General features: G+C 39.4%; 1 protein-coding gene across 1 annotated transcript; it reads right to left on the bottom strand.

Annotated features, from left to right (window-relative positions):
- Positions 1-3,066: 3,066 nt before the first annotated feature.
- On the bottom strand, positions 3,067-26,246 carry LOC310928490 (C-terminal-binding protein 1). The gene is made up of 11 exons (XM_083891044.1): positions 26,091-26,246; positions 12,219-12,373; positions 10,460-10,604; positions 9,463-9,566; positions 8,931-9,033; positions 8,373-8,497; positions 7,107-7,196; positions 6,413-6,543; positions 5,470-5,597; positions 4,959-5,073; positions 3,067-3,798 (listed from the first exon to the last, which is right to left on the bottom strand). Exons 1-11 carry the CDS (start codon positions 26,128-26,130, stop codon positions 3,603-3,605), a joined length of 1,332 nt encoding a protein of 443 aa, XP_083747170.1. The 5' UTR covers positions 26,131-26,246; the 3' UTR covers positions 3,067-3,602.
- Positions 26,247-27,132: the final 886 nt, after the last annotated feature.

Genomic DNA, 27,132 nt, shown 5'->3' on the forward strand with positions numbered 1-27,132 from the left:
GGTGACTCTACATTTATTTCCAAAAATAGCTTAGTAATTGTCCAGAAAGGCTTCAGACAAGTAACTCCCTGACATTAGTTTACACTATTACTCTAATTTTGGTCTGACATGCATACTCAACTGTGATGCTTAGTAGTGCTCAATTATTGCATATTGGGCCTTTTAAAATGGGAATTCCACTTTTCTAAATCGTCATTTTCACACACACGTGATTGAAAAGCCAACCTCTCTACCGCAAAATAATCAGAGGCACATTTCACCTTTCCACAGTTTATTTCCTTTTAAAATAATTCATACAAATGCATACAGTCACAAACATATCTTTGTCAGGTTGTCAGTTTTGACCAAAAATAATGATATTTACTGTAGAATATATAATATGTATACTGTATATTGCTACGCCTACTATACCATAAAAGGGACCAAGGTAGGCAACAGTGGACTGTTTGTCACTATCAGGGATGGAATTTCAAGGAGCACTTTGTCGCTGGAGAAAAAACAAACAAAACAAAACAAAACAGTGTGCTGTTGTTAATTGTGGCACTCATTGGTTTGAGTAAGGAATGCTTTGAGTTTATATTAGACTGAAGTACAACTGAAGAGTTTCTCCTCCACACAATGATAGGCATCTGGTGAGGAAAAGATGAAGCATAACGTCCAAAATATTTGCACATTCCTTTCAGTGTTTTGGAGGTTCTGGACAAAATCCCCTGTTTGGTATCTGGCTATAGAGAACTCGACACTAGCTTGGGCTTGTGAAATTTCCATCCCTGATCGCTACACTGACTACCTCACCATGAAGACGACCAGGTAGGCAACAGTGGACTGTTATAACTACTCAGCTGCTGGTAGAAGGGGGTTGAGAATGCACCGTCACTCAGCTGGGCCCGCGAACACCAACAACACAGGAGCTGGAATCGGTAATAAATATTCATCATGGGAGAGACCGTCAGGTGTTTTACCTCTGATGTAACAGTTTCATTTGGTTGTCGCATTGTGGGAATGTAACCAGTAAAAGTTTGGCTCAATTCGCTACCTTAAAGTTCCAGTGAGGACATTTAGGAGGGTTAAATGGCAAAATATTGAACATACTAGCCATAAGTATGTTTATGTAAGTGTGTAATCATTTCATGTTTTCCTTTTGTATCTTTAGCATAAGCATTTTGTGCACTTTAAGAAATTGCCTTGCATTTAGTAGGCCACCATTTTGCAACGCCAAACAGGCCGCCCCTTTACACCTGGCATTAAGATTTCTGTGATCAGAGCGCAATCAGATAGCATCTGACCACTTGTTAGTACAGGTGTAAATACACCCGGGGCACATTGAGGATAGTTATCCGATCTGCCAAACCTCATTAGGAGATGGTCGGAGACACTTTGTGACCACATTGAACAGAAGTTTAAATGCAACGATCTAGCATCTCTGCTAACGTGATAGAGCCGACAAAACTGTGCTGTCTCTTCTGCTTTTGGCGGGGACGCTTGTTACTACCACGTGTACCAAGTGCTATCTGATCGCCACAGACAAGTGTACTTTTCTCATTAAAGCACAAGCTCACTGTGCTAATGAAGAAAGGTGACATCCTTTTCTATTGCACAAAGGCCTCTGTATTCCCTCACACGCTTGGGAAAGTGGGGGTGAACGAAGGAGCCCTTCATTTTTTCCAATCTGAAGTCGCACCATTCAGTGCCTCTAATAATTCTTACACACTGGACCTTTAAGTCAGAGAGTTATTCTTTTTTAACTTGTGTATTTTTAGATGGTAGTATTTGTAATGTTGAGTGCTAGTCACCACCCCTCCTCCCAGTGCTGCTTTTTTTTTTTGTTTAGACACAGATACAACCAAGTCACATTGACACAGGCAGGCAGAACACCATATGTACACATAGACAGAAGCCACAGTGGGTGGCTAAACGGTATACTCAAGAGGGAGCCATCGTGAAATGTTAAAGGGATACTACTGGAACAATTCATACATTCTGACATGCTATCATTAAATATCTTTTATTGTGCGTTTATGATGTCACTCACGGTTTTGTAAAACCATAGTATTTTGTTTGCACAAAGTAGGTTGTTTCTCTTTTAGAGAGCTGTTTAAACGGACAAGCCATGAAGCTCTGTTTTAAAATTATTCTTAAAATAAAGATGATATTGGAGAAGATCAAAACATATAAAAACAAAATTTGATCAAACATCAAGCACACACTATTCCTCATCTGTCCATTTGCATTAACTGTCTTCAAGAGGATGTGAATGTTTTATCCAAAGCTAGACGGACAACTTTTGTGAAATACTTATTTAGCAGCAAGAAGCAAAGCACTGATCCGTCAGTGCTGTGCGTCATTTGTAAACCTCGCTGTAATGAAGTGTTCATGCTCCATTAGCCGAGCAGTTACTGTGTGATTGTGGAAGTACTGGATCATCGCACAAGAAGAAGACAAAGATAAGTACATTTTAGAAGAATCACCTCATGGACGAGCGGCGTTGCCATACAGAGTAATTAACTCAACCAGTCTGTTTTGCAATTTAGAAATTGTGACTGGTGATGAAGTCGCTCGAGCCAAGCATACCATTTTGCCACCTGCCTGCAGCCTTTCCTCCCACAACCCCTTCAATTTGGGAGAAACATTTACATAATGTCCAAGAGCAAAATCACATGCTCCTTTTAAACATGACAAACAAAAGCAGACATTAGATGAACTTAAGATCTTGCTTAAGTTCTTTGTCTAATGTAGTGGAACACAAAAGGCAAGGTCGAAAACAAAAGCACTAGGTGGCATAGCACAAACAAAAGGTGAAAGAAAATACGGGGGGAAACCAACCGCGGAAACTTAATTTCCTGAGCTGGTGTGCAAAAAGCTGCCTCTTTTTTCTGGGATGGGAGCTAGTTAATGTGGGGACAAAAAAATTAAACGTGTTTCAGTTCTCACACCAGTTTGGCTACATAGAGTGATCGCAACTCTTGTTTTTGTGTGAGACTGGGATACAAATGTCAGTAACTTCTTGCTGCAAGTCTAAAAACTGTACACAGACAGGTTACATTGATTTCATAACCTACTATTTGCTCGTACATCAAACTAAGAGAAAGACACAGGAAAGGAGAGAAAGACATGAACGGCTCTCTTCTAACTTTGGACACACTACAGTCTAAGACAGCAGAATTTGATTTCTTTTTTTTTAAAATATTTCCAAATCAAGAAATACGTCTTTTTTTCTTGTTATAGTTTTTCTTAAACTTCTGGCAGAGGAAAATACTTAAAAATCTAGTCATGTTGTTGTGTGAAGAACAAACTGTGGACCTTGAGTTTTACAGTCTTTTTTGGGACTTCTGGGCAGAGCAGAGGACAAACTGTCTTGTGCTTTAGTTACAGCATTTGACAGCTGTCCGCTCCTCATCCTCTTTAACATCATCTTCATCTTCTTCCTCTTTGTAGAGTGGTGAATGGTTTGTTTTGGGACCTCAACAATCTGTAAATCTGATAACTTGTCACTAGGGAACTCACTGCTTTGTCACCGGTTGCCATGTCGAACTCCTCCAGTTACCAGACAACATGGGCAAGCTTTTATGTGTGTGTGTGTGTGTGTGTGTGTATGTGTGGGGCTACAGCTGGTCGTTCGGATGCTGCTCTCTGTCCCCCTCTGGTGGCTTTACTATGTTTTGTCCAGGAGACGGGGCATGAGGAGGGTGTATGATAGCGGGTGGGAGGGTGTGTGTGATGGGCACAGCGCTGGGCACAATGCCTTCAACCGGAGGTGGGAGGCCACCGGCTGGCAAGCTCACAACTCCTGCAGGATACCTGAAGGAGAGAGGCTGAGAGTTAGACTGAGAGCTAGACTGAGATAAGTTACAAACATTTTCTGAAAATGTCACAGTCACAGAGTGTGCTGTATCACAGATGGTCCTTAGTAACATTAGTATGAGTCTTGTATGAGACCAGTAGTCCTCGTGGAGACCAAAACCTGTTCCTAAAGAGGCAGAACCTCATATCTAAGTTATGCTTAGGGCTTACATTTGAATTGTGGTTTGGTTAAAGTTAGGGTTAGGCATGGACTAGTTATGGTTAAGGTTTGGGACAAGGTCTTGTCCAAATGAATGTAAGTCAATGTGCAAACCTATGTGTATACTTATGTTTATATTCTTTGTGAGGTCCAAAAAACTTACAAACCTATCTTTGAGAGGACATTTTGACAACTTTTCTTTTAGGGTTAAGACCTGGTTTTAGGGTTAGGTACTTAGTTGTGATGGTTAAGGTTAGAGTAAGGGGCTCAGGATATGAAATGTTTTTCTGTCTTTTCCTGTTATCTGATGTTATCTAATTTGTCATAGGGTTTATATAATAAAGAAAGGAAGTAAAATTCAATTAACTAAAAATAATTTTGACTGCCAGCCAACTGAATTACAAAGACAAAATCCCTGGTGGCATTCAGCCATGGCAAAATCGTCTGATGTGCAAATATTAAACGGCACTAGAAAGTTATTAAGTAAAGTTTTTTAATAAATTTATATAGCACTTTTCACAGAAATCAAGTGCTGTACAATCACAAATAAAATACTACAGCAAGGAAAAATAAGAGCACATAAGACAGTTGTCATACACAAATTAAAATCAACCCTAAGTAAATACCTTGTCAAAAAAGCTACGTTTTCAACTCCTTCTTAAAAGAATCAACAGAGTCCATACAGCAAAGGGACAAGGGAATTGTGTTCCATAACCCTGGATGCTGCTGCCTGGAAAGAATGGTCTCCGCGAGTCTTAAAATGGGTACGGGGGGTTATCAAGAGTCTTTGTTCTGATGACCTCAGGGGACGTGCTGGGGAGTGCGGCATAAGGAGATTGAAAATATAAGGTGGGGCTTGGCCCTGCAAAGCACTAAATTGATTGGCAGCCAGTGAAAACAAAGGGAAGCTAAAACACTGATGTCATTTGAAAGTTGTGTTATCTTTTATTTGTCTTACCTATAAGCCCCGTTTAGCTCTGGGTGGACAGACGATGGGTCGACTCCTGTCCAGTGGTTGTTCTGGGAGAGAAACTCTTTGTTCACACAGTTTTTCAGACTGTCTGGAATACGACCTAAAAAGAAGAAAAAGTAAGAGTTTGCTGAAGTTTTAAAGTGAGTCCAGTATTCTTGTAACACGGGGAAGGAAGTAGTTATTGTTACTGCACTACATTTCAGAAACAGTTTTTTTTCCCTCCACAAAAGCCCACTTTCTACAGAGACAGAACAGGTAGGCATGATTAAACAGGCCACTGGTAAACAGACCGAGCCACTGGGGAAACCACGAGCCAGAGAATGGAAATAGCAGAAAGAGTGGGATAGGAAGGAGTTACGAGAACAGAGACTGTGACAGGCCCTTAATCTTTGTTTGTTAAAAGTACTAAGATGGATGGTTGACTGTAGCACAACAGCTAAAACATGTCACCAGAGACCTGTGTTTACATATTTCAGTGTGTGTGTGTATGCATTACCTGTAATAGCCCTTCGAATCTCCCTGGCTGCTTCCTCTCTCATTTCCAGTGAAGCCTGTTCACTGTACCAGGCAGCATGAGGCGTACAGATCAGATTGGGGGCATCCTTCAGTGCGCCCTGACTGAAACTGATTAAACCAACAATGAATAAAATCACTGTATATTATATTTTCAGTCATTCAGCAAGTCTCTTTTACAATGTCTATCTTGTATTTTAATCAAGGAACAGTCCAAACCCATTTTGTCAATACGCCAATTAGTTCTACGAGCAGTTAATGTTTATGGTCATTCCGTGTGCGGTTATTGTTATGGTGCATGGCTATGCAAATTAAGTCCGTTAATCAAATAGGAAATTAATGATTCATGTATCTTGATGATCATATAATCTTTCCATGATTTATTGTTAAGCTCTCCATTGTGACAACATTTTATGATGACCCAAAAAACAAACAAAAATTTTTTCTATATGGGGCCAAATAATAATATTTTGGATATATGAATTTGCCATTTCTGAGAGATCAGTGTTTGATAAATGAATAACATTTGAATTCATGTTATTTAAAGCATAAACTGGAGCTTCACTGTATGGTAAAAAAAAAAAATGCTATTATGGTCTTTTTCATGAAAAATAAATCAAATCAAATCATGATGATTTAACATTTTTTGTTGTCCATGGGTCACTGAATTCCTGAAGTATTGCAGAATATATCATCGTAATGCTGTTTCGTCAGGGACTTCATCTTAGTCATATTGTTATTTCTATTATCCTGTGATTCATCGTACAGCCCAAGCATGAACACATCACTTCATTATGAGGCTGGAAGAATGAACAAGAACTAAATGCTGGCTCACTTGGCAGAGAAAACCTAATCTCCTGCTCCCATAAACATTTCCCTAATCACATCAGTCCCGTTTGTTAAAAAAGAGTGAGGTCATTCATTACCTGAAGGGTTCTGTCTCATGAACGTCCAGAGCGGCTCCACGTATCCTTCCCTCCTTCAGAGCCTGAGCCAGAGCCTTCTCGTCTACCAAACCTCCCCTGGCTGTGTTTACCAGGAATGCCCCCTGACGCATCTATAACACACACATATGAGGTGACTCACTCGTTCAGTCCAGTAGAAAAACATGGTCTCAGAACATGGTATATTCTACTCGATTAATAGATTAATAACAGATTGCTAGATAAATTGTCAAGTATTTTGACAAAAGATTAATCAGTTTTTCTGCTTTTTCAGCTTCTTTTACATGAATATTTTCTGGTTTCTTTGCTACATACGACAAAGAAATAATTAAAACAGATATTCGAGGATATAATTTCCATGTTTGATCAACATTTTTTGACATTTTATGGACCAAACAATTACGTTAGTTGCAGCTCTAAAGTATATACACACACATTGTTCCTAATTTTCTGCACCTTGTGCAAATATTTCCAAACATAACGATAAATATTTAATATTTTATTCTTCCTTCCTCCTGTAAGTTGCCTCAGTGTTGTAACTGTGTAGACATAACCTCATTTATCTGTATGTCCCATGGTATCCACTTCTGTAATATTCATGGCCCTGGGTTATTATAGTGGTTTATGATGGAATCAATAAATAAATCATGTATGTGTGCAGTGTGTGCTCCCCCACCTGTTTGATGGTGAAGTCGTTGATCAGGTGGTGGTTGTGTTCGTTCAGGCTGCAGTGTAGAGAGACGCAGTCCGAGTGGAAGAGCAGGTCCTGGAGGAGGAAACACAGTAAATCCAGTATGTTACCATCTTGTGTTTGCACTAACCCTGGTAGAAACACTGCTATAATGCAGATTAAAAGGTGTTGTAATGGTGCGTTCGCTTGCAATCGGAAGTTGGAATATCCGCCTTGAGGCGGGCCCTTCAACTTTTCCAACTCAAGTCAGATCAACCTCTTAAACTTCATCACATGCTTCCCTGATGGTACCACCTGAGAAAACATTAAGCCCTCAAAGTAAGTGATAAAATACAGTAGTGCAAATAAGACGAGCAAAGTCAGCTACAGACTTTTCACAGGAAACAAATTTATTCCCAATCAGATACATTTTCTCTCTCATCCTCCTCTTACTCCCAAGATGGATCGAGAGATAAGGAATAAGCCAGAGGGGTGACGTCACTCCCAGTTCCGACATCAGATAAATGGAATGCACCATAATATTCACTTGTATCAGCCATTTTCAGTCACATAGATTTATTGATGACTGATCAGCTTCTTCACTGGTTGTCACTGCTTCACCAGGCTCCTCTTCCCATATGTTAGATGCAACTAGGATTTTGTGGCCATGTGGACATGTCATGGTTATTCTGACCAATATCCCTCAAGATTAAATATTATGGCAACATCACTATGCTTTATTCTCTTAAAATGACTCTAAAACACTTTGAAATCACCTAACATGATGGTCAGAAACTGAAAAGAGTTGTATTGGTCATCAACTTGGTATAGCAGAAAACATGCTGTCCTTCACTGATTGTATAGTAAAAAATAATGAAATTAAATGTAAAACGCATGGTGTGGCTTGAGGGCAAAGATGTGGCCTCCATGAAATAAGGTCCTTGTCTAAAACATAAAACAAGGCTTAATCTGATGCTACAAAAAGCAAACATTATTGAATTTAAAAGCATCTATACACTTATACTAACACACTTATTGGTGGTAGATTAAATTTCTCCCAATCCACTCTGCTAAATGCTGCACACTAGACCTTTAAATAAGATCATTTAAATACAAGATAACAGTATTTTCCCCGTTGCACATGAAATATTAGTGGTTTTTCCCCATTCATAGTTATCCAAAGTGAAAATGTTGTATTTTTGATTGTTCCATTCCCAGCTTTGACAGTGAGATTGATTGCTGATTTCAAAAGACATTTCCCCAGCGTGTTACCTGTAGTGTGGTGACCCTCTGTAGTCCAAGGGATCTTTCTACTCCGTCAGCCAAATAAGGGTCATAGAAAATCACATTAAAGCCAAAGGCTTTGGCTCGCAGAGCTACAGCCTGCCCCACTCGACCTAGAAACACATGAATACGCATTCAGGCAAATTGCAACTCACATGAAACCTCCATTCAGATGGAACATAAAAACACAGTACTTCACATTTGTACATGTAATATTCCTCTTTTCTTGATTTTACATAATGCTGTGGCTACTCACGTCTGCTCATTATGAGTGGAAAATTTCTCTGACCGTACGGGGGGAAAGATTAGCATTCTACCTCGGGGTTTAATCCGCTTATAGTTTATTGGCACTAGCTCCTCAGGAGGCCAATTTAGCTGAGCTAAGGAGGAAAACTTCTCAAAATTAAAATGCCAAAGAGAGGAAAATGGCTCGATGAAAAACTTTCCACAGCAGGGACTTGTCTGACAAGGCTGAATATCAAACCGAACCAGGGAAAATCAACTACACAATAACCACATTTTTATTTATTTATTTATATTGCTCACCAAGTCCTATGAGTCCCAGCGTCTCTCCTCTGATCCTTGCCGCACCCGACGCCACCTCACGGATCTGCTCCACACTCTGAACCCGCGTGCCTTCCCTCAGAGCCTGGCATGAACATCAAACATCAGTTAATGACATTGCAAAAAATGACCACATTAACATGATCCAGGTGCACTTCACAATTCATAATAATATGACCCTGCAATAAACAACCAGAGTCTAAATCCTTTTGGATATTTTGACCATCATTTTAAAAAACTCCAACTGATTTGAGGAACAAGTCATTTTTACTGTACCTTCTACACCTTACATCAACGTCTTTCAAATACAGCAACATTCTAAAGGAAACGAAACGTTTCAATTTTGCTGATTTTGCCAGTGGACAATTATTATGATTAAGTGTCGAGGAACCAAAACTTGTGATAGGCAAAATGTGCATCTCTAAAAAAGCTATACATTTCAGAATGAAGTGGCTCATTCAAGCCCCAGTTGAGTCGATTCCCCCTTTCATCAGCCGCACAGAGACACACAAACCTGATGCAGCCACGTGGTGCGTCGGTACAAGGTGAGGATGTGGCACAGAGTGGAGTCCGCCGTCTCCTCCACTGACGCTGCTGGCATATTACATACAGCGATGCCTGTGCAACCAGAGAGAGCAGATAAGGATGAGTAATTGCTTTTGGGGCAATTTTAGGGAGCGGGATGAAGTCTGGCAAAAGCTATTTGGGTGCAGGAGAGCAGGCTGAAGCAAGACGTCAGCACTTTTCTTTACAAACACGGCTGGCAACTTTTAAATGGCAGAACATCTTGGTGGAAGGAGATAGCGGATGTTGGTAAAGAAAAAAGAAAGTCAGAGATTTTTACTTGTATGTACAAACAGTACTTTTTCTCTCTACTAATTAATATTTTTTTAGGCAGAAATCAGCCTTTAGACAAGGGCCTGGTTTATGTCGGATGTCATCTTGTGCTGGCATGTTTTAACTGCCCAAACAGACCAACCAGCCACAGAGATGGATCTGCATTTAGCCACTAGGCAGACAAAGAAGAATAACATGCTTCGTAGCATATATATTTGTTTTTCCATTAGAGTTTTTCCATTAGAGTATTTCTAAAATTTTGAAAGTGCATATGAGCTGTAATTCTCATTATGTCTAATTCTCTGACATATCCATCTTGTCTGAAGTGAACTAGTCATGTGTCAAGGTCAAGACAATAATGTAATGTACTTTATTTCTATAGTCCTTTACAACAACCCACAGGTGACCAAAGTGCTTTACAAAATAAAAGCATTACAGACACGCAGCATTAAAACAGACAGCAAAAAAACGAATTCATGAAACATAAACCAAAGCATGAAAATACCAATTAAAAGCACAATAATTAAAATAATAAAAAAATAATACAACTTTTTGCATTTATCTAAAAATGATATGTTGACACACATTTTAGCTTTAACAAATATAAATAGATGAATTGTTCTGAGAATAATAATAGTATTTTTGTATGTCGAACTGTTTGTGGGTGTTCTCACCAAGCTCCCCTGCAGATTTGATGTCAATGTTGTCGTAGCCGCTCCCGATGCGGACGATTATGCGTAGAGCTTTAAACTTCTCCAGGTCTTCTTTCATCAGAGTGATAGTGTGGTACATCAACGCTCCTACAGCCTCATTCAACACCTGAACACACAAACAAACACACATACTCCTTTAGTGCTTCACCTGAACATGTACTTATACATACTGTATAATCCATACTTACTAAAAGAAGATAAGAACTTCATCTGAACAGAGTAGAGGCCAAATAACCAGCTGGTGTTTGCGTAGGTGTGAGCACAAAGTGTTGATTTGTGGAAGCCAAAGTTCACCGAGTCCACCCTCAACAAAGTATTTCCATCAAGGTTTCTTCTTCTTAAAAATATAAATATATATATATATTTATATTCCTGCCTGCCTACACAGAATAACGACATTTCCTGAATATTACCATGGCAACTTAGCAGGAAACGAGATAAGGTGAAAAGAATTGGCTAATATTAGAAGCAGAAGCTCCTTCTCGTGGGATTCTCTGTGCCTTCTCATCAGGAATGACGCTTTGACGGTGAAATATTACAAATCAAAGGGGCAGATAATCTGATCGTAATGCTATAAAGCAGGAATATGTGACTCTGGGGGAAGGGGTGAAAAACCGTTAAAGGATCAATCGGCAGCTTTTAATTGATTCTCAATTCAGCTTTCGTTTCAATCTTTTATCCCTGTATCGTGAGAGTGGGTGAGCGTGAGAGCATGCGGTTCAATTACAATAAAGAAAGCCCTTTTAATTACACAATGAGGTGGCTGCTGCTTACTGGAGAGCCAGACAGAGAGAGAGAGAGAGAGAGAGATGGGATATGAGTGAGGGAGAGCCATCTGTTTCTCCCACACTGTGGCCTACTGAGCGCGCTCACAGAGCGAATGTGCCTGGCAGTCACCCAGAACGAGACATAACCCTGCCAGACATACAAACCCAGTTACATTCCATAGTGGCTGTGGCAAGATCTGACCCACATTTTAAACTGTGCTCTCTGTACGCTGTACTTTGCTTATTTCAACTCTCGGGTTTGACCTCTCTTTGTTTTTGTTTCCTTTGTTTTGATTCCGGGGATCAGTTAAATTATAACCGTTCTGATAAATCTCTTTTCTTAAGTGATAACGCTGCGTTTATGTGACGAAGGAGGAAAGACTAGGTTTTCCCAGCAGGGAAACCAATGATTAATCATTTTGTGTCAACTATTTGTGTTATTTTAAACTATTAAATAAAGCTCTCAGTTTTGTTTTTTTTAAGCCTCTTAAATGTAAATATGTCCTGGTTGCTTTGCTCCATAGAAGAAAGAAATCATTAGAACTGAATCATATTTGTTTGTGGACAAAACAAGACAATTGTGAAGTTTTGAGATGTGGGAACCACTGTCAACATTTTTTATATTTATATCAAGAATAATCAAGAAAAGAATCTACAGATTCATCGATTACGGAAATAATCATTAGTTAGCGGCCCTGTTTTCCAGTCCAGGTATAATTGCTGTTAGAAGAGGTACTAAAATAGTACATGTTTCTTTAAATTTACTGAATAAGTTGACGATTATTAACTGAAAGCTGATCGCGTTTTGTGACACATAATCGTGTGTGTGTGTGTGTGTGTATGTGTACATATATATATATATATATATATATATATATATATATATATATATATATATATATATTTATACATACATATATTTTTTTTCTTTTAATAACATTAGGGCACGGTACCTTCTCGTGGATCTCCTGCGTGGACTGAGCGTCACAGAAGGCCACCGTTGCTACGTCTTTGAGGATAGGCATCTCCACAGTGCAGTCGCGCCCGTCCAGCAGCGCCACCAGGGGGCGCGGGTGCATGGGTCCATTCATGATGGGTGGCCTGATGCCTAGACACAGAAGAAAAGAGAGTAAGTGAACACAAATGCGTTTATTTCAAGGAAGCACCGACTTGACTGCACTCACTCTTTCAGAAATAAGGAAACGTGAACAAAGATCCCTTTTCTGCTGTGCATATATTATTAAACCTGTTTGCTTAGACACACAATCTACACATTATCTAAACATAACTACACTATATGGACAAAAGTATTTAGCCACAACTGTTAACCCTTAGAACACAGAGAATTTAGGCTGCTTTTTTCCATTACTATATTAAAACGTATATACAGTGTCTTATATAATTTTTTTTCAGCACAACCTATAGACAATCAGATTAAGTTATTTTTTTCACCAACTGTGGAAAAGCACCTGAACAAGTACTCAAAATCTTTTAAAATTGTATTGAATTTGTGAAATTCAATTCAAAAATTGCTCGTCTTGTTTTTATGAACAAAACAAAATATATAATATTTGTGACTTATGCACAATTATCACTACTTTTTGAAAAAAATAAATATGTGATATAAAATGAATTATAACTTTGACTCAACAACACATAAGAAAGTCTGTATATGCATTATGTATTATTATTATTTATTATTATATATCTGAGGAAGTTTGCCTGCTCTTCCAAAAAAAAAAAAAAAACGTCCCTGCAGAACTCATGATAATTAGTAGTCATGATAATTGTTATTTGTTTTGTTTGTATTATTTTTAATGAATGTAAAGTGCTTGCCCTGGTGAATAAATAGAGAGTGGCTCTTGGGAGCTCGAGAAATGGGCCAGTTGCTTTCTGAGTATGCAGAAGCTCGAGATAATGTGTCAGTTACTCAATTATCCGGTAGTGGGTGCAGTGTTGTGTTTCATAACTAAAAACCCTTTAAAAACATTACTGCATGGCGTTAACGTTAGTAAAGGGCTTTCGGAGGTGCAGTCATTTACAGTAGACGATGAGATCTGTCAGGAGAGAAATTTGAGAAACTGTCAATAACTCGGTGAATATGAGCTCCTTATAATCTTTACACAGACCATTTGTTTAGTAAATCATCTCTTCAGTAAGCCTGAAGATGAGGCCATAAAGAAGCATTTATCTTAAACTTTATGTCCACAATGTGGGAAAATTGCCTTTGGCTGCTAATGAAAATGTGACATAAATTACACATACAAGGGAAATAAAGCAGTAAAATTTGAGTGCTTTGAGTTCAATTCACTTCTGTTCAGACATGTAATCATTTAGCAATTTATTTGCACTTGGAACTAACACTTTTGTGGATTGTGGAAGACTAAAATTGTCAATATGTTATAATATAATATATATAACAATATAATATATTGTAGAAGACCTGGAACTAGGGCTTGAGACATTAACTCCAAAAGAAAATGTTTACTTCTATGGGTTTTATCTCTTGTTAAGGGAAACTGACTGTGGGAATGAAGACACCTGAAAGTCTCAGATTTAGAGGGAAATCTGAGATGTTGTGATTCTGTTTGACAAGTAAAGTTCTGACACTCGCCTACAGAAACTCTGCAGAATATGCCTCTTTCTGATTCTGCTGATGCTGCGTCGACTCAGCTGCTCTCGACTGTTTTCTCATCTGAGATGTGCCGGCCCACTCTCACAGTTTTCTCAAAAATATATTCCTCCTCAAACTTTGCAGCTTAAGCCTCCACATGGAGCCCGTTGTTCCGACTTCACGGTCTGACATCATGAGAAAGTAGCCAGATTGTTAAACCAGTTATTGAAACTCGGCTTTCTATTTGTCTGTACAATATTTTGAATTCCACTCATCCCTGAAAAAATCAGACTTGTGAACAGATGTTTGGCTGCTTCAACCTCACAGATTAGTTTGAAACAGTATGGGCAGGGTCACATAGCATTGCTCTTCTCCTATAGGAGCTATCATCAGATATTAAATAGTAATATTCTCTGTTGGAATCAGAATCATACAGTATACAACCATTTAACTCAGTAATCTCTTCTCTTCAGTAATCTTTTTCCTGGTATTTCACCTACTTTATGCCACTGAACATGGATGCTAATCGAAGCCACATAACCACTTGTAAATGCAAAGCACAGTAAGTGCTTGAGCTTCTTCTGCAATCAACAGATTTGCCCTTGTTTTGTTTGTTGATTGTGGCCTCATTTACAGCGATATTCAAACCTGACATTTAGCATTGATGTAGGTTTATGTGCTGGAAGTGTGTGATTTTTAGTTGTTGTTATTATTATTCTGCCTCTGGTTGGTGTTCATGAACAGAAACTATGAAACGTGATTTGTTGCCGTTGCCTCCGCCTGTCTGTCACCACAGACATGAGAACAAAAAGAAAAATGCTATATTTAGAAACAGAGTCATGTGGAGCTGATCAGCTTTATATATCGGAATTCATTTGAATCTCGCAGACATTTGTCTATTTTTTTAAAGTTATGCACTGAAGTTTCAACATTTCTTGTTTTTCCGTCCATTTGCTAGAGTGAAAAAATTCGGTCTCTATCTGTTGTTACTGAGCAGATCCCACAAGTAGAACTTTGTGAATATTATGAATAACAACTTATATTAAAAGTTCCCTGGGCTACATGCAGCTGGTTGATCCCCCTCCTCCTCCTCCTCACGTATGAGACACAGTTTCACAAAGTTAAAAAACATTCTGCTCACTAGTCTCGAAACTGTGGTGATTTTCCTTTTCCACAGACTCGGTGGTTTCCTCTGGTTGTTGACTGAGCGTGTGTGCATGCATGGGGAAATAATGTACATAGTGATCGCATGGATTTCTGCTCCACTCTGCTGCACGCAATGTCTGGCATTTGTTTTTTGACAAAATACTTATTAAGCATTTAGCTTTTACATCGTTTTACTGTATATGTCATTTAGATTTGAGGAACTGTTTTAAATAGACTTAGAGGAACTTAAATTTGAGTCTAAATTTAAAAAGTAATTTTTCTTTACAGTTATATTTCAAGCCAGTCTGTACATAAGTGGTAATATAATGGGAAATCATACACACCATGTTCTCAAAGTCCTTTTTTTCTGCCCTGATATTCCTCACAACACGAAACATCACTGACAACTTGTCTCATTTCAGCCCTACTGTATGACGTTTGAAGCACTTCCTCTGTTAATAATCAAAGAGTGGATGAAGCTACAGTAAAGCAAATCTGGCTCATGACTTATCAAAGATCCATCACTCAGTTTCTGCACTGTCTTCTTATCCCAGTCGTCAGATTGCACCATGAAACTTGATCTGATCAAGCAGCCATAGAAGCACAGAGGGAAATCCACTAAGGTGAAACTCAAATCCGGCCCACAATGCCTTATCTGGCCTGGTAAAACATTAGCTTACTGTAATAGAATTTGTCCGGAGGCCACTGCACTTAGACATCAATACAAAATCAATGGTGCATAGCTGAGAAATTGGAATTCAACGAGAACAAAAAAAGAAAAAGAAAAAAAAAGGGAACAGCAAGGCTCCAACACAGCTGTCATTGTACCTCAGATGTGACTACGCTGCATTATACATTTTTTTTTTGTTTTGTTTTGCAAAATTTTGTGCAAGTCAGAGATGTTGCGAGTAATGTGAAGACAATTAAATGTGGTTTTCGCTTGGAATAAAATGTTGAACTCAGTCGGTGGAGTCAGTGGTGCGGCACTTTTTTTTTTTTTTTTTTTTGGGAAAGAAGCAGAGATTCCCCAACATTTCCACAGCACACACTTGGTCAGAGTGAGGGAGGAAATAGCTCTCATTCCAGCTCCAAGCATGACCTTGGAAGGACCAGCACACACTGCTGAGTAGTGCTGTACAATAAAACACTCAGTCTGTTCTCCCTCTGTCGCTCCCACACACATGCACACACACAGGTTTTTGGACAGCTATCTTTTCGAGGACTCTACATTGACTTCCATTTGTTTCTGGATTGCGCAACCAAAGCATTATTCCCTAACCTTAAAAATTCAATTAAAATCTTAGCTACAAACTGAACCAGTTACTCAGAATTGAGTCTCATGAGGACCTAGTCCTAAGAGTGTAAATGCCAGAAAAGGCTTATTTTAGTCACTGTAAATATGAATCCATTCTCTTTTCTCATTCTCAAATTGCACAATTTCAAATGGCTGTTATCGCTCACTCATTAAATTCTTCATTACATTAAATAATTGCTTTCAGCTCAGCTCAGAAACTCTAAAAACTCGCCTCCATCTCGTCCATCTCTATCCCTCCCTTTCTCATAATATACAATACTCCAGTGCAGTCACTCTCTCTCTTTTTACCCCCGTAGCCCCAGGGTTGGGTGACTGCTGGGAGCTCTCACAGTGCAAACAGCTCTTGTCACGGCCAATAGGGACTCGGCTCTATTCAGACTACAATTTACTACTGTATATTTTTTTTAAATATATATTTTCTATGAATAACACAGCTGTAGTTTACAGCTTTTCAACATAAAAGAACGTCTGTCACAGTGGAATTCACACAGTGCTGATTAAGCTTATCAGCTCCAAAATGACTCTCATTGTGTTTCTTAGTATAGCAAGTTTTTTTGTTTTGTTTACATGTTTCTGATTACAGATTACGTCACAACTGGGGGGTGTGGATGGAGCAAACGGCAGAGTAAAGTGAGACGACTTCTTACAGCAGATGTTTGAATGAAAACAGAGAAGCATCCATGAATCTATGAAAAGTAGATTTTTCTGCTAAAAATAAACCTGGACAATCAGTAGGACTTCACTATTTAATTACTAGCAATATAAAGCAGTCTCTGAACAGCTGCCTGACTATTGGCGCTTTTCCATGATACAGTTCTAGCACTGCTCGGCTCTACTCGACTTTGGTATTAGAACTAGTCACGAGCAAATCAGTTATTTTCGATGTGCTGAGTCATTACAATCAGTTAATTAAAAAGATTTGTTTACCGAATCGTTCAGTACACCCTGCATGAACGAAGCACTGAATTAAAATACAGCTGATCCGGTTGTGATTCAGCTCACGATGTATGTGCCTGCGTGTTCAATCGCTGCTGCTGCTGTTTCCGTCTCCATGCAGCTCCAATTACATTTCCTAGATGCAGTCAAGTCGTGCTACGTTAAAAGACAGAGTTACAGCAAATAATTTACCAAAGTAAACAACAGAAACAACATCACAAGACAAACTCACTCTCTTCTTATTCCTCTTCCTAAAAAAACAGATACTGTTTTGGTAATTACTCAGAAATCAACAGGATGTGATACAGGTTTCGCATTGGAGCTTTAAATTAGGCCTCTAAATACAAGCTTACTTTATTGATGATTGATTTGGATTTATTTCATTTTTCAGAGGACTTTAGAACTTTACTAATCATTAATATGTTTGCTGTAATTAGAAACTTAATTACTCAAATTACTCAAAACTAAAAAACAATTATTTTCATGACCTCTTGCGGCCCGCTTGCAGTATCTTCCCTGCCCACTAGGGCTCTGCAGCCCACACTTTGAGAATCACAGTTCGGAGGGATTTGAAGGGCTGCAGCAGCAATGCAGTAGCAATAAATTTTCCTCTGTGATTATTTTTCAATATAAAACTGACCCTTCTGTATAACAGCGCCTCTCCCTGGGACACTAACGGACATGACCTGGTATGGAAATCTGTAATCAGACCAAAAATGACTTCACTGTTTCTGTTTGACTGGTACTTGGAGCTGGAAAAGATGCCTCTGCCAAACAGTGACTGCTGGGACTGCAGTTTTAGAGCCAGTGGGAAATCCCTGCAGCCTGCCTGCATCCAGCTGTCACCAACCAGCTCACAGCAGGAACAGCTGGATTTCCTTCTCAGAGGAACGAGGCAATGTTTTCAGACTGGTCAGTAGAGAGAGAAATCGGCAATAATCATGCGTTTTCTCTGTGTGTTTGTGTGTGGGTTTTTTTTTATACTCATCAGAGACAGACAGTTGCCTGCCAAAATATGCTGCAGGTCCCGACACTGCATTTTTTTTTATTTTTCATAACATCTGTGGGTCCAGTTTGTTGTAACACAATTGTTAGTGCATTTATCTACAGCTCAAATCAGTAATTCAAACAATTACAGACAAATAATGGAGCCATTTTCTGTGGCTCGCAGATGTATTAATTGTGATATTTATTCAATTGTCAAGAGACCACATAGCTGATTAATGAATTATTTAAAACACAATTGAGATCACTAAGTCAATCAAAGTAATACTTTTAGAGCTTCTAAAATGTTCGTTTTTTTAATATAAAATAAATTATTTGTGGCTCAGGAAAACAATTAGCCAGTTAGTCCAATCCTGCAAATAACAGTTTGTTTTTGAATAAAAAAGATGCATAAACGCTCATTCTCACTTTCACAGCCAGAGCAACACAGGCCATTCAGATATAAAGTACGAGGATCAAAGCAAATTGGTCTATTCAAATCGCAGTTCAAACACACAAAACGTTTTCAGTCAGTGCCAAACATACCCACTCAACTAACAGCTGCTGAACCTTTTTTTTTCTCCTCCTCTGTTTTTGTTGTTGTTGTTGTTGTGGAATAAGCTCAGACTTCCTGATTTAAATCTGGTTTCAGTCCCTTTTCTCGACTGAACTGAAAATGAACCCCGGTGATATGACGCACTGCATTTTCAGCTCCAGTGTTTGTGTTTCGCACCGCGGAGGATGGAGGACAGAGGAGGAGAGAGGAAGGAGAGCCGTGCTGTCGGCACCTGTGATCAGTCAGCCGCGTGGAACTCTCAAACAAGCAGCCACCGAAGCCTTGGCACGGCGGATGATTTATAATGTTCCTGGCTGTTGTGGCAGGCAGCAACATGACGTGGTTAAAAAAGCCCCGATATCCGTCTCTCGCTCCCTCAATGTTGCTTTTCTCGTCCTTTCATCTCGTCGTTGCTTCATTTTTAGATCTCCATCTCTCATTTCAGTCTCACTTCTTCTTCTCTATAAGCATTAACTTTTTTCCCTCTCCTGTCCCGTCCTATTCCACTTAAAAAAAACAACAACAACGTTTTATTCTGCTATCATCAAAATACAAAATGTCTTGGCTTAAAAAGCAGCTAAATGTGCAGATGCACACATTTCCCTCTGTGTTCTTGTATTTATTGCCTCTTAAGGACCTTTCTGGCATAGACACAGACTTTGTCAGGACCTAATGTAATGAGGCAGAACCTCATTTCTAAGACACTGGTCAAGTTTAGTGCTACGGTTTAGGTTTAGGCCTTAACTGGTAATAGCTAAAGTTAAGGGTAAGGCTTTAATAAGGCTGTAGAGTCCTTAAAACAGGGGTGTCCAAACTTTTTTTTTTTTTTTTTTTTTAATGAGGGCAATATTTGATCATGTGAAGATTTCCATATACATTCAATGCTTTGTAATATTTTTTTCATTGTCACAATTTTCATTTTTAAATGGCAATGTAACCAAATCTAAGCCACACATTTCGCCTTCCTTTCATCTCCAGACTCAGATAACATAATAACGTAATAGGAGGTGAATGCATGTATCTGTCTGTCACAACTGGGTTTCAAACTCGTGACTGATTTTCTGCTCCACTGCCTCACGGGCCATAAATATTGCATTATTAAACCAAAGCTGCTGGCCATACAAAATCATACCGAGGGCCGAGATTGGCCCACGGGCCAAACTTTGTCTGCCTTAAAAGCTATGCAAATGTGTGTGTGTGGTTATCTCTTTAAGATGTTTTCCGGCATAAACTCTTAACTCTTGTCAGGACCAGTAGTCCTCATGGAGAGGAAAAACCTGGTACTAATGAGAGGCAGAACCTTATTTCTGAGGAACTGGTTATGTGCTGGCCTTAGGTTAAGGATTGAGTTGAGTTGAGTTGAGTTTAGACTGTCCACATTTATGGAAATCAATGCAGTGGCCTAAGAAGAATAGCTGCACAAATGTGTGTGTGTGTGAGAGAGTGTGTGAGAGTGTGTGAGGAAAGGTGAGGAAAGACAAGACATGCACTAATGCACACACACACACACACCCTGCCCAACCCACATATGCAGACGTGCAGGTGCATACACAGCACATTAATGCATGCAGGTTGACATAACTAATATGCAGTGATATATGATCCATACGAGTGCTTACACATATCACACATGACCAGACTGAGGGTATTTTCTTTCTCCTTCACACACACACACACACACACACACACACACACACACACACACACACACACACACACACACACACACACACACACACACACACACACACACACACACACACACACACACACACACACACGGCGTCTTAATCTACAGACACTGCATCAACAGGCCAATTCAGGTTTGTCAGCTTTGTGTTTCCATTACTAAGACGCACCATCATGGAATTTAATTAAAAAAACAACTCAGCACATTCTCTATTAAAATCAGGTTTACTCATTTTATCTTATCACTTTTGTATTTTAGGCAAAGGCCTCATTTTATGAAATATTTCACAGATTCATTTATGATTATTTGTGAGAAAGTGTTTGAATTCATGTCTTTTCCTGCATAATGTGTAAACTGCACAGTCAAACGGTAAATTTTACTCATCTGAGACACTTTCTGCGTAATCTGTGGGGATTTTATTGTGAGAACTGCTGTCCGATTAAAACTGCATAATGTTTTACTGAGTCATTCAGTAGCTTATAGGATAATTACAGGAACTATCATTTTGCTCATTCTTGGGTGCTTTACTTTCATAAACGTCAGTGTAAGAAAAATTTGCCTAAGCTGCTGCTCCTTAGTGGAAACATTACCTGTGCTTTTATTCTGAAAGTGGTTATAATATTGGATCTGACACTATCTATTAAGTATATAACGGACAGAAAATGAATCAACTTTGTCAGGTTTTTGTCACTTGAATGTAAGTCCGTGGGAAAATGAGCTTGTCCCTTCACTTGATTTGAAACGTCAGTTAACATTTTCCTGCCGAGTTAATAATCTCAATCTCTAGTTTCACGTCTTGTTCAGTCGAAGATGATGCCATGTCGTCATTTAGTGGAAAACAGACGGTAAACCATACGGATGATATCGTCTGATAGGTTGACGTGTGAATTTCCGGGTGCATTTCTTATGAGCTTCTTATGGGCAACATCACGACTCGTCTCACAATTAGATGTCACTAATTCGTACACACTGTACTGAATTATTATATTTGATTGTTGGCTCATTATAGTGGATTAACTGTTATTGTGAAAAAAAAAAAGCACAGTTGAGTGGAATTTCAATTAGATGGGAGTCAACGTTCATTCATCATTATTGGATTATTAAAGATGAGAGACATTTCTTTAGTCGATAGAATAAGAGTTTCCAAACTTGTGTCTAATGACCATCGCCGCCCTACTTTATTTCATCATGTTTTAATATTTTTACTTTGAAATTCTCAAAATTCTCATTATAATTTTAGTTATTGCAATATAATGATGGCACAATGATTGTGTTATCATTTTAAGGTCATGTTGCCCACCCCCTACTGACCCCATTTTAGCTGAGTCATGTTTTGGGCTGTTTGTTTTTACTTTATGGGAGAAGAATAGCTTTTAGACAGTTAAACGAATGTGTTTTACCAACTTCATCCGGGTCTGAGTGTATCAGACAGATATCGGACGTGATGCACATTGGCCCTCAGGTCATTTGAGTTTGAGGCCCCTGGAGTAGAGACGTCTCTCCGAGATTAATTAAATTGTCCTTTATCTACAAGTCGCCACAGCAGATCAGTTAATCTCACTTTGATTTACAACAAAAGGTGCGGTGATTTTTCTCTTTCTTTTTTTTTCTTTATAAAGTGACTGCTGCACTGAATGACACTGACTGCTCCAAAGCAGCTGAGTGATATTTCAGCTGCGTGTCTTTTACTCACAGCACAGTGTGTTTTCAGCTGAATTACAGCCTGTCCACTAATTGTTGTTTTGGGATGTTTCACTCCTCCAGGCCTGTTGTGTGTTTCTTTTTCGTATAAGCGATGACACTGTCATTTCGCCACCTGTCCACGCTGTTGTGCCTCTCGGTTACATTTCCATTTATGAATTGAATGCAGCCGGCTAATTTTATAGTGGCTAACCTTCGCGGCGTGCGCCGACCCTTCAAACGTTCGCTTCCTTTTTTTAGCTCGAGCGTTTTCTCTTTTATGCGTTAGACATAATAGACTCTGCTTTTGCAATGGCTGTTACTACGTGCTACGTCTCTTTGGTGAGCACTTACAGCTGTATGGATTTCTAAGTGCTGTCATTTAACCCTGCATCGGTATAGATATGCGCCAGAGAACAGAATTAGGAAAGAGTTAATGTCAAGGCTGCGTTAAAACCTCAGTCTGTCTACTTAAATATCATCTGAAGTATATATCAAGACTTATGGCGCGACAGGATCTGGAAAAAGTGGTCCATGACTTTATCTTTAGTCCATTAGACTGCATTGCTGTTCTCACCGGCCTCCAAAAAAAACAAAAAAAAAAGAATCCATTAGACAGCTGCAGCTGATTCAGAACGCTGCTGCTCTTGTTCTCACTAAGACTAAAAAAAAAAAGTGGAGCACATACCTCCAGCTCTGAGGTCCTTACAAGAATTGATTTTAAAATGTTGCTGTTAGTATACGATAAAGCGCTGAATGGTTTAGGCCCAGAATGCTGACCTGAATCATCCAGACCACTAAGGTCACCTGGGTCAAGTTTGTTTTTTTATGCCCCAAATGTCTGCAACGAACTCCCAGAGTTTAAAGTAAATCTAGCCTGAAAACATAGCTGTTTTGTCACTGCGTTTAAATGAAAATAACGTTTCTTTTACTTCTCTGTTTAAATGTTTTTATTGGGGTTTATCGTGCCTTTTATACCTTTTATGGTGCTGCTGTATTTCTCTTTTTTTTATTGCTTAATGTTGAAAATGTGCTCTACAAATAAGCCTTGCCTCATTGGAGCAATTCTCCAATACCATTTTTTTTACTTTATCTTTAAGTAGATATTATCATTAATGCAACATGTGACATGTCTGAAGCTGATCTGCCGTGTTTTAGATGCTTTTTTACAACTAACTGCATTTCCCAGTGACAGTAGCTACGTTGTGGGATTGTGAGTTTGGCGACATGTCACAACCTGAGCAGTTTCCTGAGCAGATTTTTATCCTGTGATATTAGAAGGCGACGAAACCACCCGGTGGGAGATGGCCTGCAGCCGTTACGCACAGACACATTATTCTTAACCTGTTCAACGGCATTAGATGCACATATCAAGATCAGAAAGTCTGATTTTACAGAAGATACTTGACTGGTGTGTGTTTATGAGTCGCCTGACACTTTTTGAATAGCTTTAGCTATTATTTGTGTACATTTTGTTGGATTCACATGCTTTTCAAATGTCAATCTTCTTCATCTAAGCAAAGCAAGGCTTGAGTTTCAGAATCGTTTAATTGCACGAGTAAATCTTCCATGTGATGTTTGTTGACTAGACTCAAGCAGGGTTTGTTGTTCGTCACACACTGATTACACAAACTATCACATCACCCCGATTATCGCCATGACATCTTTTTGTGCGTGCAGTTATTAGAACACATGGTTTTCCTCTTTTGCTCGCTGTGTCATCACAAAAAAACACATGTTTATTTTCCTTCGCTGTCATGTTTCAGGAAACAAAAGATGAATTTTGTCCAACATCAGCCCCTCCACACTCATACTCTCTCTCACACACACAAGTTGAAATTCAACTGTATCAGTGAAAATGTCAAAGCTAAACACTGCAAAAAAAAAAAGAAAATATAACCAGAAATTACTTGTTTCAAGGTGTTTTTTCTAGTTTGCTTGAAACAAGTAATTTCTGGTTATATTTTCTTGTTTTCTTCAAATTATATTCAGTCTTAATCAGTGATTAGATAAATACACTGAATTAAAGTCAGTTACAGTCGTATATATTTTAATTTTCTGCATATTTCAATGAGGGTAATAATTGTAATATCATTTTCTTCTATACTAATATCACTAAAGTTTCAGTATTTATCCATATACTGATTATATTCATTGTGACAACACACTCTGACTTACAATATATGTATTATAGATATTTATTTTTTTGTCAAATGTTTTGTCAACTTTCACCCAGGAGCAAAAATCTATCTTTACTGACCTGACATTTATTACAATATGAATTTTCTTGATTAACATCCCTAATGCAGATCTGCAGTGTTTATAGTCTTTATATTTATATATATATCTACTCATGTCATGCTGCCGTGTCTGATGTCTTTCTACTCATCATCATAATTCCTGGTAGCAGTAGGTTGTGGGTTTCTGAGGCTGGTGACGACGTGTAACAACACGAGCGGTTTCCTTGATTTTTATCCTGTGACATTAGAAGGCGACCTAACCTCCCGGTGGGAAACTGCCTGCAGCAGCGACCGAGCACAGCCACATTATTCTTTAACCTGTTAAGCAGCTTGCGAGGTGCTTCTGTGGAATCGAGCACTCGTCAAACAAAGGAGCAATAAAACAAAAAAAGATCTGACTTTTTTTTTTTTCAGGCGGGGTGTTGGAAAGGAGATCAGACATAAATCAGCAGCCACGGCTCAGAGGACAAACATGAATGAACTCATCCAACAAGCTTCACTGTACGATCACACCATCATCACAGTTATTGACTGGTCGTGAAAAATCGGTGGTTATTCCTGTCCTGTGACCTTGGCGTCTCTATAGCTGTTGGGCACATGATAATTTGGGGGTCAAGCACAGACGGCAGCAACTTAGATCTTTTGATGTCATCAAGAGACACAGCCCCATGCAGCTTGTTGATGACATCACAGTCTGTGGTTTCATTTTAGGTGATTTTGATTATTATTATTTCATTTTTTTTTTAAAGGTGAGCACGGATTACGGTAATTCTGACGTAGAGTTCTGACGGCCATTTAGTCTCACACCCACCTCCTCGTCCTCCTGCATGCTCCTCCACCCCCCCCCCCACGCCCCTTCTTATTCCACAGCAGCCATACCTTGATCCCATTTTCTACAACAGAACCTTTCAATGGCTGCATTTGTCACCTGTGCGTGTGTGTGTGTGAATCCAGCTCTGTTTGTACATGCACTGTAATAAATTAAGTCACTTAGGTTGCTGTACGTGAGAGTATGTGTGCACATGCATGCCTGTGTTTGTGTGTGTGTGTGTGTGTGTGTGTGTGTGTGTGTGTGTGTGTGTGTGTGTGTGTGTGTGTGTGTGTGTGTGTGTGTGTGTGTGTGTGTGTGTGTGTGTGTGTGTGTGTGTGTGTGTGTGTGTGTGTGTGTGTGTGTGTGTGTGCTTCAATTAAGGTGTAAAAGAAATGACACAATGAAAAGGCAAATATGTGTCATGTCCTTGCTAGCCCTCGTAGGAGACACAGATCTATTTCTGCTGCCACAAATGGAGGTGTTCAAGCAGCCTTCAATAGCAGAGATTTGCCTCCTCACACACACACACACACACGCATGCATGCACGCACGCACACACACACAGAGGGAGAGCTGTACAGAAAAGGCTAATCATTCTTGTGTGCTGAGAGAGAGAGAGAGGCTGAGTGATAGAAAAGATAATGGAGTGTGAGAATTAAAGAAGAGAAGAAGGAGTAGGAGGAAACAGAAAAGGGAGAGGAAGAGAGGGAAGGGGGGAGGGGAGGAGAAAATCCAGAATAATGTACACTGAAATATACACAAATATTGGCACACACACACACACAGACATAGACGCACACACACACACACACACACAGTTTCCTACATGAGAGCAAGAGTACTGGTTGTTTACCTAGAGGCATGCCTTTGTTGAGGAGATGTGAGCTTCCCATGGTGTGTTCCCCCAGCCCGGCCAGCACACACACGCAACACTAACCTACAGTCTTCACACAAGCAGACATGAACAGGAATCCAGTCAGCATATGGCGGCTGTGGCCAGCTACCTCGCTTCCCTTAGTCCTTCTCCCAGCCCCTCAGTGACAAGCATACACATGTGCTCCCCCTCTTTTCTCTCTCTCTCTCTCTCTCACTCTCTGGTTCTCTCTCCCCTCCCTTTCCGTCCCCTTCGCTCGCTGCTTTCTCTATCTGTCTTTACCCCTCCCTCCCTCTCTCCTTCCCTCCCCGCTGTCTCTTGCTTCCTCCCTCCCTTTCTCACTTTCTATAACAGCAAATCACTCTTGTCTGTATGTTTCTCTGCGTGTGTGTGTGTGTGTGTGACACCAAAAAAGGAAAGAGAAATATACACAAAAACTGAATATAAGTTGTGCGACATGTATGGAAGCAAAGGAGTGTGAAAGAGTAAGGTGTGTGTGTGTGTGTGTGTGTGTGAAGGAACAGGGAGGAGCCAACACCGGCCAAAATTCATCTTTTGTTCCCCTGAAAGACAAGAAGGAGGGGGCAAAAAAAAAAGTTATGCAATGACACGGCTGTAGCGAGAGAAGAAAAACTTGTTCTAAAAAGTCATATGCAACCGCAAATATATTGTGACACTGCAAATGTTTATGCTTTGAACAAATAATAATGACAACAGTTTCCAGAATACACTTCATTACTGTGTCATTTTTGTGTAATATGACTTGGATCTATGTTCAATTTTAGCTCTTGAGATCCAGCCTTCTTTTAAAGGGCACATATTATGCAAAATCAACTTTTTAATCATTTTAAATCCTTATATTTGGGACTCTGGAGGTCCTATCAGTGGGCAAAGTGTGAAAAAAGATGACTCATTCATGTTATTGTGGAGATAAAACACACGATGTTGACTTCTGTGCTCACTGGGACGTCACAATGCGCTAAATTCCTGTAATTGTTGTCTCATGGAGCCATGCTTTGTC

Source organism: Microchirus variegatus (assembly GCF_963457635.1).
Source record: "Microchirus variegatus genome assembly, chromosome: 6".
NCBI lineage: Eukaryota > Metazoa > Chordata > Actinopteri > Pleuronectiformes > Soleidae > Microchirus > Microchirus variegatus.

Coding starts and splice junctions, on each gene's coding strand:
- LOC310928490 (XM_083891044.1), bottom strand. CDS start 26,130: ATGGGAAGCTCACATCTCCTCAACAAAGGCATGCCTCTAG. Junction 7,197..8,372: donor AGAGGGTCACCACACTACAG/GTAACACGCTGG, acceptor TTCCTCCTCCAG/GACCTGCTCTTCCACTCGGA. Junction 5,074..5,469: donor GATTCGAAGGGCTATTACAG/GTAATGCATACA, acceptor TCTTCTTTTTAG/GTCGTATTCCAGACAGTCTG.